Raw genomic sequence first — 27,593 nt, forward strand, 5'->3', positions numbered from 1 at the left:
TGTACCTACTGACTTGCTTCTTCAGCCTTGCTGCTGCTGGTCATGAGTGCCTCCAGGTCATGCTCACTGGGGATTCAAAACACACAAGACAGCCACACTGTGAAAGATCCAGAAGCTTCCAAAAATGTGTTACCCACTGTAGTGTGTCACACCTGGGGTAATGAACACACTGGGTAGAATAAGACCTGAAATGTCTACAACTAGTGCTGTTACTCTCTCAAGTTTCTTGACCAGCACAGGAATATTCAGGACCAGCACAGAAAAATTCCTGTGGTTTTCATGTCACACAGTTGCTTGCAGTGCAAGGTGGCCATTAGATAGATGTTCACAGGGCAGTGCAAATTCTTTCCTTTTCAATTAACTAATGATGTGTTATTTGCTGGAATACCGTCTTCTTGCTGAAAGGTTGCAGGTGAAACTTGATTCTAGAAGCAAGATTCTGGAAAAAAAAGTTGTAACAAGGTCTGCATACACCAGAAGATTGAAGCAGCTTTGATGGAGCCAGGATTTTTCATTGAGATGGTTAAATCTGTACAAAAGGCTGAGTGCTGTTTATTCTCTTGTAAACCCAGGCTTACTTTGTCTTTGGTTTTAAATTGATTAGGTATTAGTTTAAGTAAAACTGAAAGCTGCTCTAACCATACTATCATTCAACTACCAATTAAAAAGTTAATTTATATCAAACCAGTTCAATTTCCTTTTATACACAAGGCTAGAATACGGGAAATTTGGGCATATAAAGATACAGTGAGCAATAATGAGGAACTCGAGGTAAACAAAGTACTATCATGGAAACTGAAGGAGACAAAATAGGATTCTCAGTAGGCAAAAGGAGATAACAAGACACAGAGCAATCAAGCTTTAATTAAAGATTTCTGGTGCTTCTGAATAGGCTTTAAATGCCATGAGGATAGGCTCTCTTTTGATGTTTCAGCTTCTCTTCTGTCCCACTGACAACTTATTTGTGTCAGGGCACAGTACAAAAACGGTGTGTTATGCAGTGTGCAGAAATATTAACCTTTTTTCCCCTCAAACCTTGCATTGTTTTGTCCCTTCCTCTCTGCATATCCACCAGCCATTGTGCAGCCTTGGTTTATTGCATGGAAACTGCCATCAAATCATTTTCTCATCCAGACTGGATTATGGTTTTTCTCCAGTCTCTTCCCCACAGTATGTAGTGGTTGCACAGATTTTGCATTTTCCGTCAGTGAGAGTCCTGTTTTGAGTACTTCCATGGCTGTTTCTCGGAAGAACTCTCAGTCACATTAGTTAATCAGATGAAGGAGCTGAAAGGAACAGCGGAGCAAGTATTAAGTAAAAGAAAATTACATTTGGTTGCTCTTTGTGTGCAATTATACTAACTGAACTGTTGGTATAATGCAATAAAGGTATCTGCAGAACTGCATTTTTATATTATGCATCAATTAACACAGTGAATAACAGCCCAGTACCCTCCCCCCAACAAAAGTAACGTTCTGAATAGTGATGGAAATGTTTGGACACAACAGCGGGATCTCAGAATATGTAGGTATGAATTTCTTTATTGCAGTGTTTACAATTGCTTTCTCCGTAGGATTGAAAGTAGCAGCAGTGTAATACTGAAAATCAGCATGCAACCAGATACAACCTAGCAAAGTTGAATTGGCATAATTGCTCTCTAGAGTTAATCGTGCAATTGAAATAAACAGGGCAATTCACAGGTTTCAGACCTAAATTTCAAATCTGCTCACTCTTAAGAATAGCAGTTTAAATTGTACAGAAACTGCTATAAATCTCAGAAAAGGTTTTGAAACAATTTTTCCACCTCCACCCAACTTGGTCGTTGTTATCTAATGTGCATTTCTACCATCCTGTGTAATTATGAGCAAAAAAAATCCAGAAAGTTGATAGCGAGTATCATTTAACACCCTTTATGGAAGACTCTTTGTGAAACATAAAAGGGGAAAGAAATTAGCTTTCTTCATGCTGCTTTGTTAGTGTCTGGTTTCAGAAGGTGGCAAGAAACAAAGAGTTCTCATTGCTTAGTAGTGCTCTTACCCTCTTACACTGACCACGATTTCCTACAAGGATACCCTGGCAGTGTTCCCTATATGTAAACACTTAAGAAAAATCTAAAGCATCAATCAAGCTTTTGAGTATTTATTTGAAATGATACTCAGGATCAATCTGGCATACATTTGTCATCACTGCAGATGCTCTTGCTGAACTGAAAAACTCATCTAAGCCCTCTGTTGCCGCCCTCATTTAGAAAACAGAGACAGAAATAGTAACTCCATAAAGAGTGGAAAAGCTGACCTCTCTTAATCTAGTCATACCTCTGTAACTGGTTCTTGTTTTGCTGGCAAGACTCACTAATTTCTATGATCAGTTTATATCCCCTTAATACCATTTTGTAGACACACTTAACAGGTCAGGGACTGTGATTGTGAGCACAACCTAGTTCTGCCACTTACCATCATCTTTCAACCCCCTGCCCCATTAATCTCTGGCAAATTCAATTGTGGGAAAGGTAATAATCTCCAATTACTGCTCACAGAACACTGTTAAATGGCAGAAACCAAAGCAAAATTGAAATCCTTACCTCAATGAGTATGTGTCTTATATATGCTTGTAGTATATTTTGCTTACAGGCTTCCAGCACAGACCAACCCTGGAACTACTGGTAATGCATAACAGAGATTGCTTATGCACTGAGTAAAATCTACAGCTCTCCACACAGCCCATGGTGCCAGTGGCAGCCAAATGTTAGTGAAGATTAAGGTGGGCAGTTTCCTATAAGCCTCTGATTTCCCACATTGGCCAAATATTGCAAAGGATGCTTATGGAAGTTTTTACAAATAGGTGAAGCAAACATTCCACATGTTCATGGCATCAAGCTTGATGACATCTGCCTGAGAAGAAGAGGTAAAATGTACTCTCTGCGGAAGAATTAATTGCATCCAGAAGTTTAGCCACCAGGGTTCTTATGCCCCTGAAACATGAGAATTTATAGCCCTTTTTAATGTGGATTTTTACTCTACTGGAAGTAGGAATAGCCTTTTGCTCTGAATAAGGTTGTCACAGCAAGTTCCACAAACTGTCTACACGCTGTTTTAAAGCACTGAAGCGTTTCACTAGCATGTTACTCCAGGTTCCAAAATAAGCCAAGTACCTTGGTGCTTGGTTGGCAATTTGCTCAAATCACTAAAGTTTTGGTCAGGAATGAGCTTAAACTAAGTTCAAACCAGCTTGATTTAACAAATGCCAGTTAATACATTTAGGCCCTTGAGGTGCAGCCAAAATGCCTCTTTCTGGTTTGTGGCTTGGAGTTTGTGTGTGTGCTGTATATGTGCCAGTGAAATTGCTTTCTATGTTAGAAGTACAAATGTGCCTTAGGCTTTGCCCCACGGTTTTCTCTTCAGTGTTGCCGGTTGTTATTTGCAGCAGTGCCTGCAGCAGCATTGCCTCAGGCTGCAAGTGGTATCAGAGCTTCAAACAAATTAGTAATTTTAAGTCTTGTGGGGTTTTGTTCACTTTGTTTTCCAAGAGTGGGATATCACTTCCCTTATGCTGTGGCTGAAATCCAACAAGTTGATTGCTGTGCATTTCATGTATCTAGACAAACTGTGTGAAAGCTAAAATTTCTGCTGTGCAAAAGGATGAGCAACTGTGTGTGTAAATATATCAATCAGTAAATTCTTTGTGGAAAGAAAATTATGAAGGAAGAAATTTCTTTTTCAATTGTTTTAATAGAGCCAAAATGACATTTTTTGCAAAATGTTGCTTGGGAACTTGCCAATGTGTTGGGGACCTTGCCAGGGTGCCTGAGGACGGCAGGTGAGTGGGTAAACAGGCAGAAATTTAATGTTTCCTCTGCCATGTTTATTTTAAAAAGGAGGATTCTATCAAATTGAACTGATGTATGACTTATTCACTGAAATATAGTACCCCAATCTGAATCCCACTGTGATCTCCACTTCTTTTTTTTTCCCCCCCCACCTCAAACAGAGCTTTCCATTTTTTAAATCCAGGTAGCATCTTGCAGCTGCCAATGGCAGACTATATAGGGACCCTACATTAAACTACATGTTGGTTTTTGTCATGGGAATGCTCAGCTCTTTCTGGAAACTGGGTATATGTAACTTGTGGGAAGTTGGGCAGAATTCCACAATCTGCTAGTTCTTTGGGGAGGTTTAGCCTGGAGAGTCCTGCTGTTCCTGGTGTGTGAGGTGCTGGCAGCGTTATCCTGCCACACACTGCAGAAGGAAGGAGGGATGGGCTGTGCACTGTGCAAGAGACCACAGTTATTCACAGATGGAAAAAAATCTATGCTTCTCCCCAAGCTGCTTAAGGATTTTCGATTCAGTGCTGCTGCTTTAGTCTTTGGAGATCAAAATAATGCTTCAAACTGAATTACTGTTAACTGCTGTGGCATGCAGCAACCTGTAGAAATGCTCTCTCCAAGCTCATAAGACATGCTGCAGTCATTTCTAGAATCAAGAGAAAATCAATACTTTGTAGGGAGTGAAATCTTACTTTTAAAAAAGAAGTGGTGGGTTATTAAGGCAGGCAGTATTCTGTTTTGCTGCTGGGTTGCGGTTTCACATCTTGGGCTGCTGTTACATCTGCACACTGAGGGTTGGCTTTGTGAAATTTGAGGCGGGGGGGAAAGTGTGGGGTTTTTAGTCTGTATCCAGAATTGTAACTAAGATCCATCTGTCCTAATTGACATGAGGAGCAACTTCTTCCTGGGTCGTATTATGTCCCATTTAATTCAGTGACAAAGCTGTTCTATGTTGGACTGGCTTCCAGTATTTATAAATACTGGAGTAGGGAGTAGGAGTAGGGCTGTTTTGCACATCAGTGCAGCAATGACAAATGAGGAGATCATGCAACACCTGGCTGTAGGTTTTACTAAAATCCCTACTGGTTTAAATCAGATGCAGTCTCCCCATGGACTTCACTTGGGCCAGACTTCCTCCTGCAAAGTTTTGGGCAAAGATTACTACCCAGATCTGCTAGTTCTGAAACACATTTTTTCCTGTTCTTGTCTACCATTCACCTGAATAAAGTGAGTAAATATTCTTGCTAGCACTGGCTGCAGCAGCTGCAGAACCTGGGAGGCTTTACAGACAATCTTATATACACCATTGTGTCCATTACAACAGGACCACTTTTGAAATCCAGGATAGCACCTCCTGTGCTCAGTCGTCTCCAGGTTCCTTACATCGTGCTCCCTGGCATAACATATCCGTGGGTTTTCATTCCCCATCCTCTCAAGCTCTTAAAAGCCAGATTCTAAGATCTTAGTGAATATTAACTAATCTCAAGTTAGCAGCAGTGTTTGCCCTTACCCTCATACTGCCTCTGCATTGGAAGTGAGCCCCCTCTAGTCTGCCTAAAGGCAGAAAACACAAAAGCTGTTCAGGTTGCTTCAGTTCTGAGTCTGAAGGCATAATGTTTGCAGCAGAAGGACATTCTTCTTCTGTTCCACCAGGACTTTTAAGGAACCAGAGGGCCACTTCAAAGCATTTTGAAATAAGATGTAGTTCACTTATCCCCTATCCCTGGAATTCAGTGGGAGCCAAGAGCAGCCAGTTTCAGGTCCAGCTGTGCTGTGTATTACATGTGGAATCGCCTAGAGATAAGTTTGCCAAGGTCACGTAAGCAGATACCTAAGGAGCGACTTTTATTTCAAGGGACTAAATCAGAAATGTAAAGCTTAACCATAGCAGCAGTCTGCACATGCTGTGATCTGTCCTAGGTTTTATCACTTCCAGTTTTCCATTTTGATTCTCTCATGTTTTGGGCTTATTGTCCCCTTGAAGGTCACCCGCATCTACCTTTGGGAACATGTTTGATATTTCACTGGAGATGTCCAAATGGTTTCTTATTGTTCCGCTTACCTGCCTGCTTTACTGAACATATGTTTCAGTGCAGGTGGCTAAGCCCGCTGGGGTATTGCAATGTTAAATCACTGTGATAGCTGACAGAATGAGTCTCTCATCTTCCAGTTAGTGTGAGATTTTCCTTTGGGTTTGGGGTGGGGTTTGCAAGGATAAACACAGGTAACTTCTGGTGCCAGACTGTTGGTACCAGTGCTACTGAAGTATTTTGCTTTAATATATTCTAGACCTTGCTTCCTTAGGTGCCTTTACCCTCTTACCTGTTGATTTGGGGGTTTGGGGGCATTGCATTGGAGGCAAAGGAGTAGAGGGGAATTCTTCTATTTGCTATCTAATAATTTTAAGACTTTATTTCTGCCACCCGTTGCAGAGGGACTGGAGAAATAAGTGAAATAAGTATAAGTAAATGAAACAAGTAACAGTGACAAAATCAGTAGAGGACCTTTGCAGGGGAGTTTTGAGGAAGGGTGGTGTAGATTTTTCAGTCAGAAGGGATTATTCTCTCAGCAGTACTTAGATTGGGAGATTTTCTTAAAGAGTGGCAGTTTTACACAACACTGTATTACCAATATTTTTCAGAAATACTGGTCGCTTTATTTCTTAAAGTCATGTCAAATTCTTTGATCCATTTCACTCACTGAACTTTTTTTACAGGAAGGAATTTAGCTCAGCTTCAGGATTAGTTTGTGAAAAGATAATTCAGACATTTCTTCTGGCTTAAGCTAATGTGTTTTCTTGTATTTCTGGAGGGCGAACCCCTCCAGTAAGAGTAACAGTAGAACTTTTGGCCTTGCTCATGCAGACCATCATTTCTAGACCACATCAGCTTAGACAATAGCTCCAAATTCCAAGAAGCAGATCAAGCTAATCATAGGACATCCTAAGTTGGAAGGGACCTGCAAGGATCATTGAGTCCAGCTCCTGGACATTGAGTCCAATTAATGCCCTGTCTGAGCTAATTAGTATCACCGCTGAAGGAGTCTGCATCGCTTTTGTGGAAGCTGGTGGGAAAATGGTGCCCTTTGAGAAGGTCATATGGAAGGCTGACTGGACCAACACAATTTGTAGAAAAAAGCTTCAGATGTATTTCAAATCTTTTTTCTTTAATGGCAGTAGAACTATGTAATGGAGCTTATTATATTGTGTATATTAGATTCTTAATAAGTATGTTTGATAAATCATGTCATGTTCACAAAAAATGCTTAGTCCACTTATTTACTATCTACATCTTAGTTCTGATTATATAGAAAGTATTTCCTGATATACTAGAAAATAAGTTAAGGTGGGTTTTACAAAAGCATTGTGTTCTTGGGACTGTGCTGCTCCTAAAATGAATCTTTAAGGAAGAGTACGAAATTTTCACCATTGTGTATTCAAACTTTAAAAACTAGACACAAATTAGCAAAGCCTTTTCCTAGAAATCTATTTGTACAGGATTAGTACTTCCAGTTGATGGAAATGGCTGTAATAGGGATGCATTGATTTACACCCACAGATCTAGCCTAGAAAATGCAGAGTTGGATGCTTGTTTTACAGGCCTCAGTCAGGTGTTTTTCTTTCTGAAGCTTAATTTGAGTCTCCTGTGAGCAAATAATTATTCAAAATGCAATTAATCTATTGTTATGTTTTAATCACAGTGATGTTGTTGTATTTACAGGTTTTTATCTAATTAAGAGTTACTTTCCCTTTTAAAATAAATTCAATAACCAAATGTCTCTAGAAACTGAAAGGGCTAGAATGCACCAGCCTTGAGATTATGAATGAGCACTTAACAGCCCAGAGGGCAGAGCCTGAAACTGGGTGGACTCTTGTGTTTTTCTCCACTCTGTGCTTTTAGCCTTTTTGAGCCTTAGGAAAAATAAAACTATGTTTATTGCTGTGATAGATTTCAGGAGATGTCGATGAAAAGCTGTCATATACTGAGATACAGAGCACTGTGAGTCTTTTAAAAGAATTCTGTATTTGTTTGGATTAAAACTTCAAGGCCAGGTTCTTCTCTTGGTCCAACAAGCAGAGCAGATAAAGAGCAGAACAACTACTTGATCTTTGGGTGTTGGGGTCATGCTTTGCCTATGTTCTCCTTTCAGATCAGTGGTTTTTCACAACCTGTGGTGCCAGTGGACCCTATGGCCCCACACAGAGCCAGTGCAATGATGCCTACAGGAACTCCAAGCTCAGAGTGGTCGTGGGGGCTGAAGGGATTCTCCAAGGCATTCAGATCTGGAGAGTACCGGCAACTAACACATACAGGTGAGGGAACTGTCTCTGATCATCGTGATGTATCTGTGTTTGAAACTATCCAAGCTGCAGTTACATGCTAGGCATTTCTGAAGTATTACATTCAGAAGTGTGGCCACATCTACTGGGGTATTACTTGTCACTGAGCCTGTGATTTCCAGCCTCTCTAGTCTCAGATTTGTTCCCTGGAAGATGCAACTTTTTTGGTGAAAGAGAAGAAACTTTCTGAGGCAGGCAAATCTTTACCCTAAATGGTTACAGGTTGGGAGAGCTCTATCAGTAGCTGAAAATGAAGCATTTTCACCTCCCCAGACCAAGAGGAATACATTTCTCATATTTCATTCTTTGAGCTCTGGGATCAGAATGAGTTTTTCCCACCCTTCACCTGGCATGGAAAGCATAATCATGTGTCAGCATTTCTTACAGGACAGCTTGCATCAACCGCTGCTCAGCATCTTCACTTTTTTGAATCTAGACACAGCAAGTTGAGCCTGTAAGCCTGGCTTACCACTGTAGAATTGATTCTGGAAGCCAGCCACCTAAATGGTAGGCTCTCTGATACTGAGGGTTCTAACACTGAAATCCCCCTGTGGAGTTATTTTCAAAGAGAGGTGATCAGATACGGTTCAGTGCTAGTTAATCAGATTTTTACCAATCATTTTTTCCTTTTTGCTCTTGCTGGGGAAAGAAGTGCAATCGAAGTGTAGTTCACTGTGTCTGAATGGTAACATGAAGCCATTATATGCATCACTTTGTAAGCAGAACTGTCAGTTTGAACCAATGACTGCCTAGTGGTGTTGTTTTGCAGCATTCCATATTGAAACCATTGAAGGTATCTTGGATTTCAAAGCAAAACATTCCATTGAAGGCTTTGAACAAATTTCAGTTACAATTTGCTGGTCCCATCTGGTTTTTTTCCTTTATATTGAAAAAGAATGCTAATGTTGAGGGTAGATGCCAGTCTCTAACAGAGGTCTAGAGCAAAGAAGTTTTGAGAAACTGGCTAGGCTAGGCACAAGTTCTGCCTGAGTGCCTATTCCTACAAGGATTGATGGTAATGCAAAAAGCATTAATGATATTTTACCCAGCTATCAACAAGGAGTTGCCTGAGGTGAATAAAATTTTTCAGAACCAGCATCCAGTAAATATGGTTATAAAGTATAGCCCCAAAAAGAACAGGCAAAACAGCCCAAAAGCTTACAGTACTGTCATTTCTTTAATATCAGAGCCCAAGAAGAGCCAGAATTCCTGTGCAACTCCAGGCTGATTTTTTGCTGCACAATACAAATCCCGGGCCTTGCAGGGATGACCTGTCTATTTAAGTCCTAAAAATGACCTAACAGACTTTTAGGTTCTGTAGAGATAATAGATGTATAATGTCGTGCATAACATATATATAAAGGGATGACATTCTCTTCTGCACCTCTTAAGGCTATAGTAGAAAATTCACAGCCTGGGGAAAGCAGAGGCAATTGTGGGCTTAAATTAACTTGACATCTTCCTGATTCTGGTCTGCTGAAGGGGCAGCAGAATCTGCCAGCATAGCATAGCCCTAGGAAAATGTCAAGTTGCAATATCAGTTCCAGGGCTTCCCAGGGTCTGGACTCACTGCCAGTGTTTAGCTCTTCCCTGCAGTCCTGCTGCAGTGTGGGTCCTGTAAGTTCTCCTGATGGGCACTGCTGAAACACCTAACACAGAGAGAAAACCCTCCTGCTGCCTGCTGGGCTCCCAAGAAAGCTGATGTTCTGCCATATCAGTGTGTTTTATACTGTGTAATGTACACCCCTGCTAATCGCAGAAGAAGGATATCGATTTTGTGAACATGAGGCAGAATATGCTTTATTAAAATACAGACAGCTCAATTTTGCACAAAACTCTGCCAGCACAAACCAACCACACTGTAGTGGTTTGGTCCAAAATACTCATTACTGTTTATCTGCTGTGAGATAAGAATTAGGAGAAATGCAAAACAGGCACCAAACTTGAAAGAATATAAAGAAGTTTATTAACAGACCTAAAAGAAGAAAAAAAAAATTATACCACCTTCAGAACTCTCCTCCTCCCCCCACCTTCCTCCCTTCTCCCACTGACAATGTGAAAAGACAACCCTTAAGATGTTGAGTCTGTTACCACTTCCATGATAACCTTGTTCAGTCCATTTAGAAAGAGAAGTCTCTTCTTGCTCATGCTATGAAAACATTATCACAACGAGACAGCCGCCCACTTCCAAATATTGTTCAGTCCATTTAGGAAGAGGAGTCTCTCTGCCTGCGTGTGGGTCCTTTCCCCCGACTTGCAGCTTTTCCCGCAACTGCTTTCGAGGGTCCACTCTTGAAGTTTTTTGGGGTACAATTTTAAGGTTGAGCCGTTCAGAAACAAAAACAGAGGCCCTTCTCCTTCCCTGGGAGCAAAGGGTCTTCATCATCTTCATCTTTAGGACTATCTCTGGGAGCATCTCTAGGAACTGAGGTTTTCTCCTTTCCCATTTGGAGCAAAAGTCCTCATCTGGTTCATCTCTACGGACTGAGGTTTTCTCCTTTCCCGTTTGGAGCAAAAGTCCTCATCTGGTTCATCTCTCCCTGTCCAAACTTCTCATGAAATTACAGCTGCGTCAGCATCTGCCTATCTCAGCGCAGGTGCTTTTGCTCACGAGTTGAACACTCCACCCCCCATATCTTCATGAAATTACAACAGGATACTCTGATATATCATAGCTTCATAACAGACTTTCAGCTTTAAGCATCTCCTCTCTCTCTTCCCTCAGGTTTTCAGCTCTTCACAGCAATAAAAGGGTTAATCTCACCTCGGCCTTGCAGCTTTGCAGCTGGAATGTTGAATTTTTCTTATCGCAGTGGAGAGGGGGGAGAGCCGAGCCGCTCCGGCTGCCCACGGCAAGGCAGTGGGGGGGGGGTTCCATGGCTGGAACAGGTCCATGGCTCCAGGATGGCCGTGGCCCGGCCCGGCCTGGCCCAAGCAGGGCCTGGCCGGGCCCACTGGGCCCTGCTCGGTCCCTGCAGCCACCTGTCCCAGCGCCGGAAACGAGAGAGAGCTTGGAGGGGGAGTTTGCCTATTCTTAAATGTGGATCACAGAGGTGGTCACAACTTTAAGCGGCTTAGAGAATTGTCCATATTCAAACTGGCCAGCTGATAGGTTCTATCAGTTCCCAGAGGAAACTGTAAGCACCCCTTAGCAAGGACGTCCCTTCCGGGACTATGCTTGCTAACCTATGACACACACCCAGAAAATGCTACCATCTGTGCAGGCCTGGGTAGGCTGCCACACACTGTAGTGCCCACATTGGAAAACTGGAGTTTTACATGCTCTGGTTTGCTCCCATGGGACTTCACATTGCATAACAATGAAGTTAAACATTATAAAAGAGAATTTTTTGTTTCAGATTTTCTTCCAGCATTCAGAAGGTCTGGTCATGTAGGTCTATGACCAAGTATGACAGAAGTGAACTACACAATTAGTAGTAAATTACACATTACCATCTGCTATCCAACTTCTTTTCATTTTTAAGGGAAGAGGTTTTGGTCCATTTTGCTGAGTGCCTCATTTGTGGTCACTTCCACTGTCCTCTCTTCTCTATGGTCCTTTCACATAAGGTGGCACAAGAACACAGCCCAGCGGAGTGCAAAATTGTGTCATTCTGAGTCAGCCAGCCTAGGCACAGCATTTTCTCGTACTCTCAAGACTAGGTCCAGTGTTTCCCATAACCTGGATGTTACGGTGCATATTTTTCTCCAGCCCTGGTTTGCACAGCCTGGTTTGCACTCTGCACATCCCAAACCTTCCTGAAGGTGTGGGCTTCTTTTTCAGATCCCACAAGTGTCATAGTAAAAGAAAATAAGGAAGGAAGTGGAAGGTACTCTGTGTTCTTGTTCTGGGCGGGCTAAACCTTTCTTCAGGGCCAATATGGTTAAAAGGATTCCTCCTGTAAAAGAAAGATGTTCCTATTGAAAGGGATCCTGTTAAAGTTTGAAGTCAAGAGAGCTGTTTAAATAGTGACACCCATTTTGAATAGGGAATGACTGTCACCTGAATCTACCAGGTTTTATTTGTCTGCAGCCTTTGAATGAGGCCAAACTGGGTTTCCTGAACGTTCTGACATCATTGCTTGTACGCAAAATCTGTTCCTACATGGAAAAGTATGGCCCCTACTGGCAGCCAATTAGCCCTGCCAGCTTGCTGTGCCTGGCAGTGCACCTCATTAGCCATTGCAAAACTCTACAGCAAATCAACTCAGCCTTCAGATTCATGCAGCATCTGTTCAGGGTGGCCCAGTTCTTGTGTCCATCACTTTTTCTGCTGGCTCCAGTACAGCCTAACTGAGGACTGATTGCTTTGGTTATCAGCAGTGGCATGAACATAATCATGTCACATTGCCATGATCTAATATGCTTTAAGAGATACTGCCTGTTTGCAGGCAGGACTATGCTGGGCAGAGGCAGAGAGCAGCCCGGTGCTGGAGGAAAGGAGGTGTTAAAGCAGAGCACCTACACTGTGCCTGGTAGGAAGCTGAGAGCAATTTTTTGAGTTCTCAGTCTTGCCGTCTCTGGTTATGTGCTCTAGGTGGAATTTTGCTCTCACAGAAATAGATGGAAAGTTACTAATGTCAGTGGAGAATTATATGATTATTTCAGATGTAAACTGAATTGCTGTACCATCATTCACCTGCTCAGAAACTCTATGTTTCGTTGCAGCAGAGATGTGTGTTTTATCATGATCTTTAAAAAGTGCTTTGAAATCCTTTGCTGAAAGCTGCTTTAAGTATGTCCATTGTTAGAACGGGAGAGGGAGGAACTGAGCAACACAGTGTTGCACCCACATCTTTGGGTACATCAACAACAGTAAGCACCTCTGAATCTTGACTGCTTGAAATAAAAACCCCAGAGCCTTAACTGAGACTGAAGCAGCCTGTGTGTAACCTGCCCACTCCTGGCTGGAGACCAGGAGATGTTCCTGGTCACCATGAGTTTGACCAGGGGGTTTTTGCCTTCCTTGTTTACTGCAAGTAGTGTCATCTCCATCTACTCTTCTTTCTGTATTCCTCTGGTCCTGGGAATAAGAGAGCTGTTTTCCATCTGGTCCATGCTACCAGGACCAGTTACGCTGTCTGCTTTCTTAAATCTCCCTCTGTCAATCTCATGCTTAATGTTCTCTTTAGCCATATGTCCTGTTTTTACCAGTTTTCCTGCTTCTGTTCTTTCTCTTCCTTGCTGAAAACTTCTCAAGGATGTGCCTTCTGGGAAACAAGATGTGTTTCATATATTAAAGCTGGAAACTACAGGGAGTTGCTCAGTCTGTTCTCAGCAGTGTTTGCCCAAGAATCAATGTGAAAGAATCTGTTTTGTAGCTACCCAAGCTCACAGATTCAAACAGAGTAGAAAAACAGTCTTCAGGCTTCGGGTTTAGATTTATTTAGAATGTCAGGACTTCAGGGCACAGCTCTGTGCCACCATGTTTGGGTGTGCAAAACACTCAGTGCTCAGAAGTGGTTTGTGCTCCCTTCCACCTGACGGGGACAACTCAGGTGCCAGCCTCTTGTTTTCTTTTTTCTGCAGCATCTCAGGCTATGGAGCTGCTGGTGGGAAAGGAGGGAAGAACACCATGGTGCGGTCCCACGGCGTGTCTGTGCTGGGAATTTTTGACCTCCAGAAGGACGATACACTGTATATCCTGGTGGGACAGCAAGGAGAAGATGCTTGTCCTAGTGTAAGTGACTGCCTTTCTGGTTTGCCTTCATCCCTTCTACCAGTCCATGGAGTTTTGTCTTTTCACACAGAAACATGTTGTCTTCAAGGGGTTTGGGGCTATAGGAGTCAAGGAATAGGTACAGTTTTACTGAGAGAGCATGAGAAGATGAAGCACCATGTCCCTGTGCTTGCTTCTCTTCAACATTTGGGCCCTGTTGATAATACAAAACAGGTTCCTGACTGATCTGAGAGCACCTGTGCGGGGGTTTGGAGACAAAAGACAACCCTGCCTTCCATTCCTCTGGAGATCAGTCTTCAAGGCTGACTTTGCAGGGTTTTGCTCTTGCTCCACTATTGAGGCCAGCCCTGCCATTATCATATACTCTGCACCTCTAGAGATACCTACTTCACAGGGCCTGCTTGGTCATTCTCCATATGGGAACAGGAAAGACAAATCAATCGTTGCTGGCTCGGTCCTGATTTTTGTGTTACTAACCAACTCTTACTGGAAACGTCTTGACAGAAAGATGGACACTATTTGCATGCACAATAGTTTATTAATGGGTTTGTATTCTTTGGAGGAGGATGGGGGAATAGGACACTCTCATGGAGCAAACTAAGCATTATCTGATGAAATTTCACCTACAGGTTTGAGCTGGACATTTAAATGATGTGCATTTCTCAGCTGTTAATGGCTGGCATCCAAGAGATGAAAGCTTAGCAGTCTGTTAGAGCAGAGAAAGGTTGAAGGATGTAGACAAGTAAAAGGGTTTCTCAAGTCTGGCTGCTGAAGTAAATAATGTTAAAACTAGAATTACACATATCTACAAACAAACCATTAATATAAAGCCTTTTTGAAATGAGAAATGGCCTAACTCAAACGTCCATCCAACGTCTTTAACTAGGACATTCCAGCTGAGTGTAATATATGGACTCATTAAATTGCAGGCCACTGTAATCTTAGTGAGAATTTATTGAGTGCTAATGTAATTCTTTCATTGAGGCAAAGAGATTGCATTGACTTGTAGAGGGGACTTTTACTAGATTGGATTGTAATCAGTTATGTCTTTGCCATGAAGGATTATTTTTTTTATAATCTAGTGGTTCCTTTGGGTCATTGACTTTGTCATTTTATTAATCATTCCCACCCAACTCCAAATCAGTTAAGGAGAGGGAAAAATAGGGAAAGGAGGGCTGTTTAGTTCTTTAGGCAAGTCTGCACACACAAACTGGATGCCACTCAATCTCTAGCACAACTTGGAACATATTTTGTGGTCAGCAGAATAATTTGTAATTTGAGTATGATTTTATCATGTTCTCCTTCCAAAAGAAAGCATACACAAGAGTAGAAGGAAGCAGAAGGTCAATCCTACTGTAACAAATGTTTGTGCATTTTTTCCGGAAATTGTTGTTGGTTTAGTAAGTTCAGTGAGCAATATATGTCCAATATAACAAGATAGCGTTACTGAGACAAAACCTGGAAAGTAAAATAAGCTAAAAGCAAAGTTTGCAACTTTAAAATGCTCACAGCAGGGTCCTGCTTGTCACTTTAGTGCTCCAATTTTAAACCACATCATAGTCCTGAAGTACATATAAATGATGGTTTAGTGTTGTGGTTGAAATCAGTGAATTCAGGGATTTGCCTCATACAGAAAATTCTGTATACTGGGTGCTAATTGATGGAAGGGAAAAAATGCTAAGTAGGAAATTTGAAGGCTATGTAGTGAGGTATTTTCCTTAACATCAGGAGAACATTGCAATCCAAGGTGGGGTTGCTGCTGGTTTTGTAGGCACTTGTAGTTACAGTAAAATTGTTTCTAAGATCAACAGAGATACACCTTGGCAGCTTGGCCCCAGCCAATGAGGGACTGGAAATGAGGTAGAGAAGCATGGGTTGTCTCTAGGTCTCTGCCATTTGGCTGTTGTGTGACATGGGACAACGCACATCCTTGCCAAGTTTACTCCCTTCCTCCACTTGTGAAATACAGACTATTAACGCTGGGAAATATTTGCAGCAAATTCTGCTATATTTTGTACATTAAAAGTTTATAGAGCTATTTTACATTATATTAGGTATCAGCACTGAGCTTGCTTCAAAATAATTCAATTTAAAATAGCAACAAATTTTTCTGGTGAAGGTTGAGGCAAAAAGCCAGAATCTTCTAGAAGACCATTCACTTGGTTCTGCTCATGTAGTTTCGGTGGAGGACAATTTCTTGCTTTGGGACAGTGAAGGGTTCATGAGGTCTCGGTGTGTACAAGGGCATGGAGGTTTCTTACCTGAATTCAGATGTGGTCTTCTGTTTGCAGACTAATGATGTTATCCAGAAGGTCTGCATCGGAGAGAACAACGTGATCGAAGAAGAGATTCGTGTGAACAGAAGTGTCAATGAATGGGCAGGAGGAGGTGGAGGTGGGGGCGGTGCCACTTACATATTTAAGGTATGGAAACACAGTCCCCATGCACCTTCAGCATCAACATCCTTCCACCTGCCTCTGAAAAATCCTTTCTACACCTCAGGGAGAGGGTCCACAGAGTGAGCTCCAGTTATCCTTGATTTCCACTTGAGAGATGTATGGATCTGAGTTGGCCCTTCACAGTTCTTAGAACTGCTGTGCAATATGGCCACACTTCTTTCAGTGGCTTGGAGTACCATTCACAAACATAACGGGTTGAACTGGGGGGGGGGTTTCAATAAAAACTGAGATGCTGAAGCACAGTTCTACAGCAAAGAGCAAATTCTGCAGGACTTCATTTAACTCTGTTATTGTAGAACATGAGACTTCAGCTATGCACTTGGCCTGACACAAAAAGTTGAGGATAGCCTGTATGTTTTCTGTTGGCAATCCTATAGCTGTGGATCAATGATATTTCCTGTCCTGTGCTAGCTGAGAGAGTACTCATTCCAAACACTGGTTTCAGGCAGTCCTTCACCAGTGGGAACACTGTGTTGCACTGCACAGAGCTGTGCTCCTTAGCTGTTTCATTTGATAAGAGTCATCACATGGGACATTACAGGCTTTCTAAGAGCCATCACCATGGTAGATACAACTCATAGAGCTGCTGACACTGCTGTTTCCTGTTGCAGAACTTGGTAGGGCTAGTGCTATTCATTAATTTTCTGGGTGTGGGTGCATAAATAAAGCAATGACAATGTGCAGTGCTGAGCAGCCCTAGATGCCTGTTGGGTGCAACATGCCGTAACTATCATGTGGCTGAACTTCCATTTATATGTTTGAACATTGCCTTTGTTTCTGAATTTGTTAAGATGGAGAATGGAGAACCGGTCCCCTTGATAATTGCAGCAGGGGGTGGTGGCAGGGCCTACAGGGCCAAAACGGACACATTTCATCCAGAAAGACTGGAGAATGATTCCTCTATTCCAGGGTTGAATGGAAATTCAGGAGCTGCAGGTAAGGAAAGTTTATTCCTTTTAAGAAAACCTTTTGAATATGTGGTACTCCCAGATTCCGCCTCCTCACAAGAAGGTGAGGCAAAACTCATGAAAACACAGGTCAAGGGGGAATATAGAATCTTAATGAATGCAAATAGAAGGTACACACAGTGCTGGATACTTGGCATAAATAAGGGTATCAGAGATGGAATAGCCATAGCAATGGTAACAATTCTCCCAAAATAATGCAGTACCTCTCATAAACAAAGTTGTTTGATTTTTGATGTGGGAGTTTGCAGTGCCAGTGTGGCGTTCTGCTCCCTGCACTGTTTTGTGCTGTGTGGACATATTCACAGTTTCCCTGGCTTATGCAGAGAGAGCATAATTGCACCCTGGCTAGAAGTCTCTGAGAAGAGACCTTGGACTGAGCAACCAGCAGAGCTGAAAGTGAGTCACTGATGGGTATGTTGTGTGAAGAGCAGGACTGGGATGTGTTTTCACACCCCTTTCACTAAATTCCTTTTGTTCTACTTTAGAACTGACACTGTTCTTTTTCAAAAGTATTTTTGGCAAAGAGAAGGGGTAGGCTCTGTAAACCAGAAATAAGTGGTTGGAGACTAGGTAGGGATATCTTTTTAAATTTTCCATAGAAAATACTCATCCTTGTATGGTAGGTGGAAAGAGGTGCAAATGACGACTTTCAGCTGAGATGTTTTGAATGGGTGCTTGTCCTGCAGATCCCTGCAGTGTTTCTTACACAAAAAGTAACCCCTAGCTGTGCCTTTTCTCTTCTCTCAACTGCAGGTGGTGGAGGTGGCTGGAATGATAACACTTCCTTCCTGTGGTCAGGAAAATCCTTGCTGGAAGGTGCTACTGGAGGAAGATCCTGCCCCCAGGCCATGAAGAAGTGGGGGTGGGAGACAAGAGGGGGTTTCGGAGGGGGTGGAGGGGGGTGCTCCTCAGGTGGAGGAGGCGGAGGATATATAGGTAAAGTGGCTTCGTGTTCAAGGTGTCCCTTCCCCTCCTTTAGTGCTAATGATCAGCGAAATGCTGATGATAATTCTCCTGTAGCTAGCATATTTGACTGTTATGTACTAGTATGTCTGTGTGTTGCCTTTTTAGCACTAGATGAAAATACAGCATTTAGTCTTTGAGCAAAGAGCCAGATGCCAGTCCTTCAGCTGCAACCCTGGCTTTGCGCTCTGCAAAATGTGCCATTGAGATCCTGCTGTGATTCCTAAGCCTTTCATGTTGGGGTGACAGTGCTGGAGAAGGAGGAGCCATAGCTTGTGTGCTCCCGTTGCCAGCACTTGTGTTTGGAGGACTTTGGTCCTGGAGACTGGCAGCCCGGCTTTATGCCGGGGGAAAGACACAGCTTCTCCCCTGCCCTGCTGTGGGTGGGCCTTGGTTTCTGGGGGCAGAGGCTCAGGCTGCCAGCCTGGACCCCTCTTAATATGACTTCAGTCAACAAGGAGCTAATTGCATGTGCCCCTGTGTCTCAGGGCAGCTGTCAGATGGCATTATGTTGATTACAAATGGTGTGGGCCAGATTCAAGATCTCGACTAACCCATAGTCTCCTGGGCCACATAGTTTCTGCAGCCATCTGTGCTGTGGTGGACTCTTTAACCCCTGGTTCTCCACAGCTTAAGTTAGGTATATGGTAGATGAGAAATCTTGAGAGGAAGTAATGAGTTTAAATGATTAAGTGCATGTTTTGTACCAATGTTACTGTGTAACGCTTCTTTTTCCAACAGAATGACTCACATGACCTTTTTTTAATTTCACTGAAGACAATTAAAGGGAAAAAGCTATTTTTGGGTGGGGTGGGGGAATTGTTGCATGCTTGAAGTACAAAATGTGTGGCCCATATTGTGTTTCTGATATTTTTATGTATTGCCCATACTTTGCTTCTGGTGTGTTCTATATGCTCAAGCACAAATGAGCAACTCATAAATTCCTTCAGTCCCCACTCCTGGTGGACCACCCTGCTTTTAGGGTGCAAAGGAGAGGAAGGATATGAGGTTTTTCATTCCCTCTGCTGACACAGTACATACCTTGATCAGCAAGGGTATTAATTTAGCCCTTGAGTACTGGTGCTTTCCAGTCTCTTGGCTACACAAATTTTAAGAAGGGCTTGTATGTTTCACAGCATCCAAATGGTTAAAGATGAAGTTTGTGCCTTAGTTTGCAACAGTCTACCTAAATAGAGCTAATAAATGGATTGTCACAAGATTCTGTCATTAAATTGAAATTCTAGAGATGAAGTCCAGTGGTTCATGCCACAACTTGCTTAATATTCCCAATATATTAAATGCTTTAACTTTTCTCTTTTTTCATTTGGATGCCTCCCTAAATATGCTGAATTCATGCATGTTGCCATGTTTATCTGTGTTACATTGTCAGTGAGCCTCAGTCTGTTAAGGTAACTTCTGGTTTGACATAGGTGGCAATGCTGCTGTGGACAATGACCCAGAGATGGATGGGGAGGATGGTGTGTCCTTTATTAATCCAATTGGTACTTTATACACTCCAGCACTTAAAGGTATTCATACTGGTCAGATGTCTTCTAGGGGGCTTTTTTCCTTTTAAAATAGTAGGACAATTTATAACCATTTGGGTACAACTCAGTGTCGTGAACATGAGGAGGCAGAAAGATAGTGTATAAAGTACAGTGGAGAATAAACAGAGGTAGCAGGAAAAAAAATAGGGAGAGAGAACATCCAGGCTATTAGGAAACACTCCCAACAGTACAGTCCACCAGCCTACAGAATAGTTTTGAACATGGAAAGTGATAACAGAACCTCACAGCTCAGATACTTAAAGAAAAAAACAGACACAACACCTGACTATTCACTAACAAGCAAGTTCCTTAGAGCGTCCCTTGGTAAAATATCCAGGTGCTGCCCAGCAGTGCATGGGAGTGATAAATATTGCCACTCCAACCTGTGTTTTCCCAGAAGTCAGTGTCTTTAATATGTTTGCAATGTGTTCCGAAAACAACAAAAAAATCTACTTGTTAAAAAACCTGCTTGCTTTAGAATAGCCAGAAGTATTTTCAAATACAGATGCACTCTGGCCTGGTAGATTCAGCCAGAAAGTTTTGAAGACATTGCAGTGTTTGATCTTGGAGGGAGTCAAGGCCAGGAAAGAAAAGGGTGAGCCCAAAGAAATTATAAGAATGGTCTTACAGTAATTAACTCAGCTTCTTCATCCACTCCCTAGTGACAGAGGGGCACGGAGAGGTGGAAATTAGGCTGCACCTTAACTGCAGTCACTGTGAGATGGACGAGTGCCATGTTGATCTTGAAACTCAAAAAGTCATTTGCTTTTGTGAGCCAGGCACAGAGTTGGCTGAGGATGGTGTGTCTTGCACAGGTAAGTAGGTGTGTGGGGTACTGCTGACATGTGGGACAGAAAATGCATGGCCAAAGGCTGTAGTCTGGACTGTAAGACATCCTGAAAGTGCCATCTAATCTTTCTCAAACCTGGCTTCAGTTGAACCTTCTTTCCTGCTGGTGTATGCTGCAGAGTTCTTTTGCCAGGATTTAGCCACATCAATGCTGAAGACTGGGGCACTGAGCAGCAGTGCTACTTCGCTCTACAGTATATGTTTGGCATACTGGGCAGATCTGAGCAGAGTCAAATTTTGTGCCTGCTTGTGCTGGTGCTCATGGTCTGCTCTGAAATCCTGAACATTTGCTCACTGAAGGAATTTTCCAGCTAAACTTAAATGCCAGCCCAGTTCTCTAAAGAACAACAACAACAAAAAAAAAATTTGTGCAAGGTGAAGGAAAATATGATTCCTATGGATTTGGACATTTAAGGTAAAAGTTCAGAAACTGTGAGAAATTCTGTGCAAGATTTCTCTGAAAAAAACTAAATACAGTGCCTGCACTTGCCTTTCTTTCAAAACCAGGTGCTCAGAGCTCCATTACTAGGTTTGCTTCATATTCTTGTGTAGCAGCCAGAGCAGGTCACTCCAGGGGTTTGGGATCCTGCTTTCAGCTTTGTCACTGGCATGGGAAAATTGTTGTTTTTACCATTCCTGCTTGTAAGATGGGTAAAAAGCATGGTCATTTTGTCAAGGTGAAGTAAACCTTAATAGCATGATCCCACATGAGGATGCAGCTCCACTACACTGTTATCAGGTTTTTCTGCCTGGATTACATGCATTTAGATGATATATTGCAGTCCTCCTGCTTTTGCTGTGATTTGGCATTGATAGCAGCACTTTAACCCTGACAACGTAATGTTCTTTCCACCTCCCCAACCTCCTGCCCGTGGTTTTTATGGTCTTGTTTTCACACCCAAGGAGTTCACATGTTAATTCATTGATAGTGAACCATCTGTTTTAATGGCTTGATATTAATTGAGGAAAGTGAAACAATGAGGTATGAGAAATCATAGATCCTGAGAACTGGTCATGCCCGAGGTTGCTCCTACACTATAGGAGCAGCAGATGAGTAAATGGAAGGAAGAGCAGAAAAACATTTGACTGCAAAAAAAAGTGGCTCCTGGAAGATCATTTCAAACATACAATTCCTTCTTCTCCTTTCTGTTACAGCTGAGCCCGTGGTTCGTCTCCCTTTCTCCTTGGTCTTGTCTGTAGTGACTTCAGCATTGGTGGCTGCTTTAATTTTGGCGTTTTCAGGAATCATGATAGGTGAGTGTTTCTCTGCAAAAGATATTTTCATAGGAGGGCTGGATCCGAGCCACGGATAATTGGGCCCTGAGAGGCAAAAGGATTCAGGTTTTCAGCTAGTGCTGTATTTAATGACACCTTCCCACACACATCTTAACTTCAGATTTCTGCAGTTGTTTCTAACTACAATGACCAGTTCGAGGAGGCTTCGGTTACTGACTGCATCACAAAAGAGACATTTATTTATTGTTTGTGTTGTACTACGAAGCTGCCAGAACACAGCTGCTTCTGGTTTTGTGAGATCTGGTGCTGTTTAATGCCTAAAAGCTTCTTTATTTGTATGCCTACATACAATTTTTACCTCTTAATGTATGACATTTAAGCCTAAACTCTGACATAGGTTCCTCTTTCACAAACTGCTACTTAGTAGGATGTCAGTATTCTTGGAATTTTCATTTGAAATTCTAAAAAGTATTTTTCACCTTTTCATGTTCTTATTTCAAACAATCTGCTCACCTGCATTTGGTGCAAGCAGAATAGATTTGAATCAATGAAAAGCAGTCAGGGATTCAAACCACAGCTTTGCCACCTTTCTTTGTCCACACTGGGTATGGTCTGGGGGAGGAGAGGGATGTACCTAGAGCAGGAAATTAGATTTACACAGCTGTTTCAGTTTTAAGAATTTCAGGAGTTATCAGTTGCACACACATGGCCCTATGTCTATGATTTCTGTCCTGACAGTACCTTTTTACAATGGCTAAATACTTCTCAGGAGTGGAAGAGTAATCCTCTTTCCATCCAACGAGCCTATCATTTCCATCTCAGGAAAGGGCAACGACTTAAAAGATCAAAGCAAAGGCAATGAGGAGGAAAATGGAGGACAGGAAGGGTTTGTGAACAGGTCATTACATCCATCTGCCTTTGCGAGTGCATGTTTACCCCTTAAATTTTTCCCCTGAGCAACATCTGCTGGAGAAGATGCAATACCTATTACCGTCACAGTCTTTGGGCTCAATCCAGCTCCCACAGAAATCAATAGTGATTTAACCTGCTCATGATTGTCATCTTCTTTTGGAAAAAATCCTGCAATATCAGTTACTATTTCAAGGATATCCTCAGGATGTCTTCTTTCAAGGTGTGGTTTTTAATGACATGGCAGAAGTATCAGTGAAGTGATGCAAGGAATATAGCACTAGCATAAACTGACTTCAAATGTAGTCCTATTTGTTGTTTAGAAACAGAGAAAGTTTTGAAAAATTAGCTATTTTCTGCATACATCATGTTATTCTGAGGAAACAGCTTAGGCTATCAATTTTGAACAATATGATACAATAATTAATTTCAGACGTTAGTCACTTCTGTGTGATTTAGAAAAGTTGGCTATACCCCAGCTCCCTCAAGTTTCAAACTGGACTTGTATTTGGAAGGTCAGGTTAAATTAAATAGAGCAGAACTAAATATCAGAACTGTGAACTCTGAGTCTCTCCAAGTGAAATTCATTTACTTTTTCCAGACAGTCCATGAGCAAGCCTGTTTCTTCATAAGATGTGTAAATCAAAGGTTCCTGGATGTCTTCAGATCCCATTTTCTATCTGTAATTATTTGACGTAGAGAAATATGCCAGTGTCACTGGCTGGTTTGATTCCCTGAAGTCTGGGCACACCACAGCAAATCCCAGTGAGAGTGCTGTCCCAAATCAGTCTCTGTGTGTGGTTAACTGTGTTCTCCATGTTCAGTGTACCGCCGCAAGCACCAGGAGCTGCAGGCCATGCAGATGGAGCTGCAGAGCCCAGAATACAAACTGAGCAAGCTGCGTACCTCCACCATCATGACAGACTACAATCCCAACTACTGCTTTGCAGGAAAGACCACCTCCATTAGTGACCTTAAAGAGGTGCCTCGAAAAAACATCTCCCTCATCCGGTAAATTCATCTTTGCCTTCCCCGTCCTTCACACTGTACACCCACATATCCTGGCTCTCCCAGAGAGGTGTGAACGCACAGCTTTGTGCAGGCACATGCAAATTCTTGCACACTTTTAGGCTCATACCCCTTTTCATAAAATATAAAGCTGCAGTAGTTAGGCTCGTGTGGAGAGGACTAGACTTTGGCATTCACCTTGACCTTCTCCAGGTGCACTGTTCATCCCCTGGGAATGTGAGGAGAACTGAATAGTCATCACCAGTAATTCAGATACATCTTTTACAGGCTATGCAGTGAATGCCCCATTGCTATGAGCTGATGAAATTCTGGGATGGCTGAGGCTTGTAGGAGGCTCTTTTAAATCTTTGATGGGATCTTTGGTAAAGACGATGACATCCTTAAGTGCAATAGCAAGGAAAGCAATGGGTTTGAAAATGCCAGACAGTATTAAAAGGACAGGAATATAAAGCCAGCAGGATAATCACATCTAGATGAGAACTGCTGCTGCTGCTCAAAAGTGTCTCCTAAGAAAAACTTGAAAATTCAGAGTTCTTACACTCTTTGCTCTACTGCAAGGTAGTTGTGAATGTGACAGTACCTTGGTACCATGCAGTGGTACACAAAAAACAAAAAACAAGTGGAAGCAGGAGTCCTTGGAAAACTGGGAAGCTTAAGCTGCTGAAAAAGATGATGCTCAGAGCAGCCTATGCAGTCTGCAATGTTTTGCTGTCTCTTATCTTATTCCCCCTTACCTGCACATCTTGCTGGACTGCCCCTGGAAGCTTCCAGTGTACCCTGTGCTGCTGCTCCCTTTGTCACTTGGACTTTGAAAGGATTTTCTGTGGCAAGCAGATAGCAGAGGATATAGCTGGAAATTGGCAAGGGAAGGGAAAGTGGACTTTTTGGAAGGAGGGTGAGTTATGAGCTGTGGAGATCTGGTTTATCCCCTCAGTTTGTAATTGGTTGGTCAGGCAGAGACAAGAATGGTGTCTCAGGCTGATACCTACAAAATGTTATTACACAAAGTGGTTGAGTCACAGGCAACATGAGCCCTCAGTGTGGTTTCACTGCCCAGACTGGTCTCTATCCTGGCAAAACTACAGACAGAGCTTATGCAACAGCAGAGGAGATTGTTTTTCCTTGTTCATACGGGCAGGAGGGCAACAGCCCATGCAAAAGCAGTCCACTGATACAGCAGAGAACAGAATCAATGCAGCTCTCAGCCCAGACCTGGCTCTAACAGGAGAGTGCATGTTGTAGCCAAGAGCTTTACTGGGAGCCTTTTACCCAGACTGAGATGCAGGAATGCCTCTTAGAGGCTCAAAATACTACTGCCCAATGTGCAGCCCATGCAGGGTTAAGAGGGACTCGGGGTGCAGCCTCATCCTCTGCCATATTTCACTGTGTCATTATGACAGGCCACTGATGTGAAATAGCTGTTGTTGTACCAGTTGTCTTAACATTAAGAGAGTGAGGAATAGACAGGGATGTAAAACCTGTAGCACAAGGACATGGGACATGAGCTATTGTATGACTACTCTTATTCCTTTCTCTTTTTCTTGTAATCTTATTCAAAATAAAACTGTAAGTTTCATAATATGATCACTGCCAGAAACAATTCTCAGCACAAATTCCTAGAGCTGAGTGCTTTACAAAGCACTGTCATCGCCATTTACTGGCTAAGGTACTTGCCCAGAATCACACAATAAATCAGGAAAAGTTATTTGGTTTAGAATTCAGGTCTTTTGAGAATAATTGTGCCTCCTAGTTTCTTGTTCAATGTTTTGTTTAATGGTGATGCAGAAATATCATGGGAACTGTTAATGTATTTTGGGTGTGTAAACACCAAGACTTAAGTCCTGTCTTTATTGATCTGTTTTGGAGCACCCACCACTGAGCACTGATACCAAGGCCAAAGATGAGTGCTCTCTGTTACATGCTGCAATGCCAGCAGCTCAAATTCACTGGGGACTGTTCACTTCCATGGATTGCTTTCTCTTCCAGTTAAATACAAGTAGGTCTGTGAAAGATCTCACCAAGGTCTGGTCCCCTGCATATTGTCAATATCCAGTTCTCCCTGTTACACTGCCATGAAAATTGTGAGCCCGTTCTGTGAGCTGTGTCCACAGTGTTATAATGTGTGTTCTCTGTAGTAAAACCTTCTTGTCTTCTCTGGTCTGTCCAGGGGTTTGGGCCACGGAGCCTTTGGTGAGGTATATGAAGGTCAGGTGACAGGGATCCCCAGCGACCCCACTCCCTTGCAGGTGGCTGTGAAAGTAAGTGACAGTGTATGAGTTATCATGATGGTTTCATGCACCTTTCACCCGAGAGCCCCAATGCATTATAATAATGAAGATGAATGAAGCGTTGCTAAAAGTACTGAAGGATGTGGCTAGAAATGTTGCTGCTCTCTTACAACACTTCAATCCATCACAGCCATGGTACAGCTTGTAGTATATGGGCATGTGAGACTACTAAAAGAGGTCTGTAAATAGTAAATAGGCAAAGATTTCTCATGGAGCTAGAGTGCAGGAATGATAACTAAATCCATCCCCTGTCCATCCTCCCTATCCTACACCTGGTTGGTAATCTGTCCAAAGCCTTGTGAGTCAGAGGCCACAAGTCTTCACTGGGCCAAAAGCTGCTGGCACATGCATCAAAGACCCTGCAAGTAGGAGATAGCTGGTTCTCCAGGGATATCACCACTCCCTTACAGGATGGATATGCATTGGATGTGACGCTAAATGCTAAGAGACCCTGGTAGAGTTCTCCAGGCCTTCAGCAGCCTACCTGGCTTGTTTTCTCCTAAAGGTTACATAGCAGCAGAGTCCTTCTACTGGTTGTAGATCCCAGTCTTGCTGGAAGGTAGGAGCATTGAACTGCAGAGAACTCAGGAACTGTGATCTCATTCCTCATCTTCTATATAGCAGAGTCCCATATATTGAACCCTTCCCTGTGCACTCCAGGCTATTTCCTTTGCTGGGAGGAGGATGACAGTGGCGTTGATGGGCTGGGTGTTCTCATATTTACCTTTCAACAGGCTTCACAGTCTAGTTTAGCAATGCCCTAATGGTTATCTTAGAGTGAGGTTTCTTTTAGAGAAAGAAGGATTGCTGCAGACTGTGTTAGTGCCAGGTGTTCTACATCTGTAAGATGTAGTATCTTCTCCTTGTCAACCTGTTCTTCCTTTTGCAGACATTGCCAGAAGTGTGTTCAGAGCAAGATGAGCTCGACTTCCTCATGGAAGCTCTCATTATTAGGTGTGTATGAATCACACAGACACCATTTGTGTAGGCTTGCAAAGCCCAACAAAATAAAGAAAAAAAGTTCTTCATAGGTGGTGTCCTCACAGCACATCTATACAGTAGGTTTAGTACAGAGAGAATAGGGATTACCATCCTTTGAACAGGAACCAAATGATTAAAGGCTAAATTTTCAAAAGGATCCACACTGGTTTTCATTACACAAAGTTTAAAAATTTAAAGCCCAGATTTTAGGATTGATAATAGGATTTTTTGATTTCTCTTAGAGATGAGAACATACCTTAGGAATTTGGGTTTAACTAGCCAAAGCCAACTGATGGCATTGACTTTATGCTGCTGTCATGTCATGTGTCAGTGTCTGAATCCCAGAATCCATGGAACTACTTTCCTATCACTTTGGAGAGGTGGAGAAATAAGGAAGGATTAGAGACCTCGAGAAACATACCCTACAAGCAGATTCCCATGTCAGTATGTTACTTGGAACAACACTGCCCTAGCCCAACTTCTGCCTCTTTGATGGGGGAAATTAAGAGCAGACTTCTCTCT

At 42.5% G+C, this 27,593-nt stretch overlaps 1 protein-coding gene across 3 annotated transcripts in view; it reads left to right on the top strand.

Annotated features, from left to right (window-relative positions):
- ALK (ALK receptor tyrosine kinase) overlaps nt 1-27,593 on the top strand; it is a 313,097-nt gene that overhangs the window by 268,225 nt on the left and 17,279 nt on the right. The window contains exons 12-22 of one of the 3 annotated variants that reach the window (XM_039569696.1): nt 7,973-8,135; nt 13,692-13,842; nt 16,134-16,265; nt 17,093-17,237; nt 18,023-18,205; nt 19,663-19,761; nt 20,442-20,594; nt 21,784-21,882; nt 23,598-23,784; nt 25,970-26,060; nt 26,980-27,044. In XM_039569696.1, coding sequence (XP_039425630.1) covers nt 7,973-8,135; nt 13,692-13,842; nt 16,134-16,265; nt 17,093-17,237; nt 18,023-18,205; nt 19,663-19,761; nt 20,442-20,594; nt 21,784-21,882; nt 23,598-23,784; nt 25,970-26,060; nt 26,980-27,044 — 1,468 coding nt within the window. Of the gene's footprint in view, nt 1-7,972; nt 8,136-13,691; nt 13,843-16,133; nt 16,266-17,092; nt 17,238-17,477; nt 18,206-19,662; nt 19,762-20,441; nt 20,595-21,783; nt 21,883-23,597; nt 23,785-25,969; nt 26,061-26,979; nt 27,045-27,593 lie in introns of those variants that run through there. The other 2 variants (XM_039569697.1, XM_039569698.1) reach the window with 2 other exon arrangements.

The sequence above is a fragment of the Corvus cornix genome, chromosome 3 (assembly GCF_000738735.6).
Source record: "Corvus cornix cornix isolate S_Up_H32 chromosome 3, ASM73873v5, whole genome shotgun sequence".
Classification (NCBI taxonomy): Eukaryota; Metazoa; Chordata; class Aves; order Passeriformes; family Corvidae; genus Corvus; species Corvus cornix.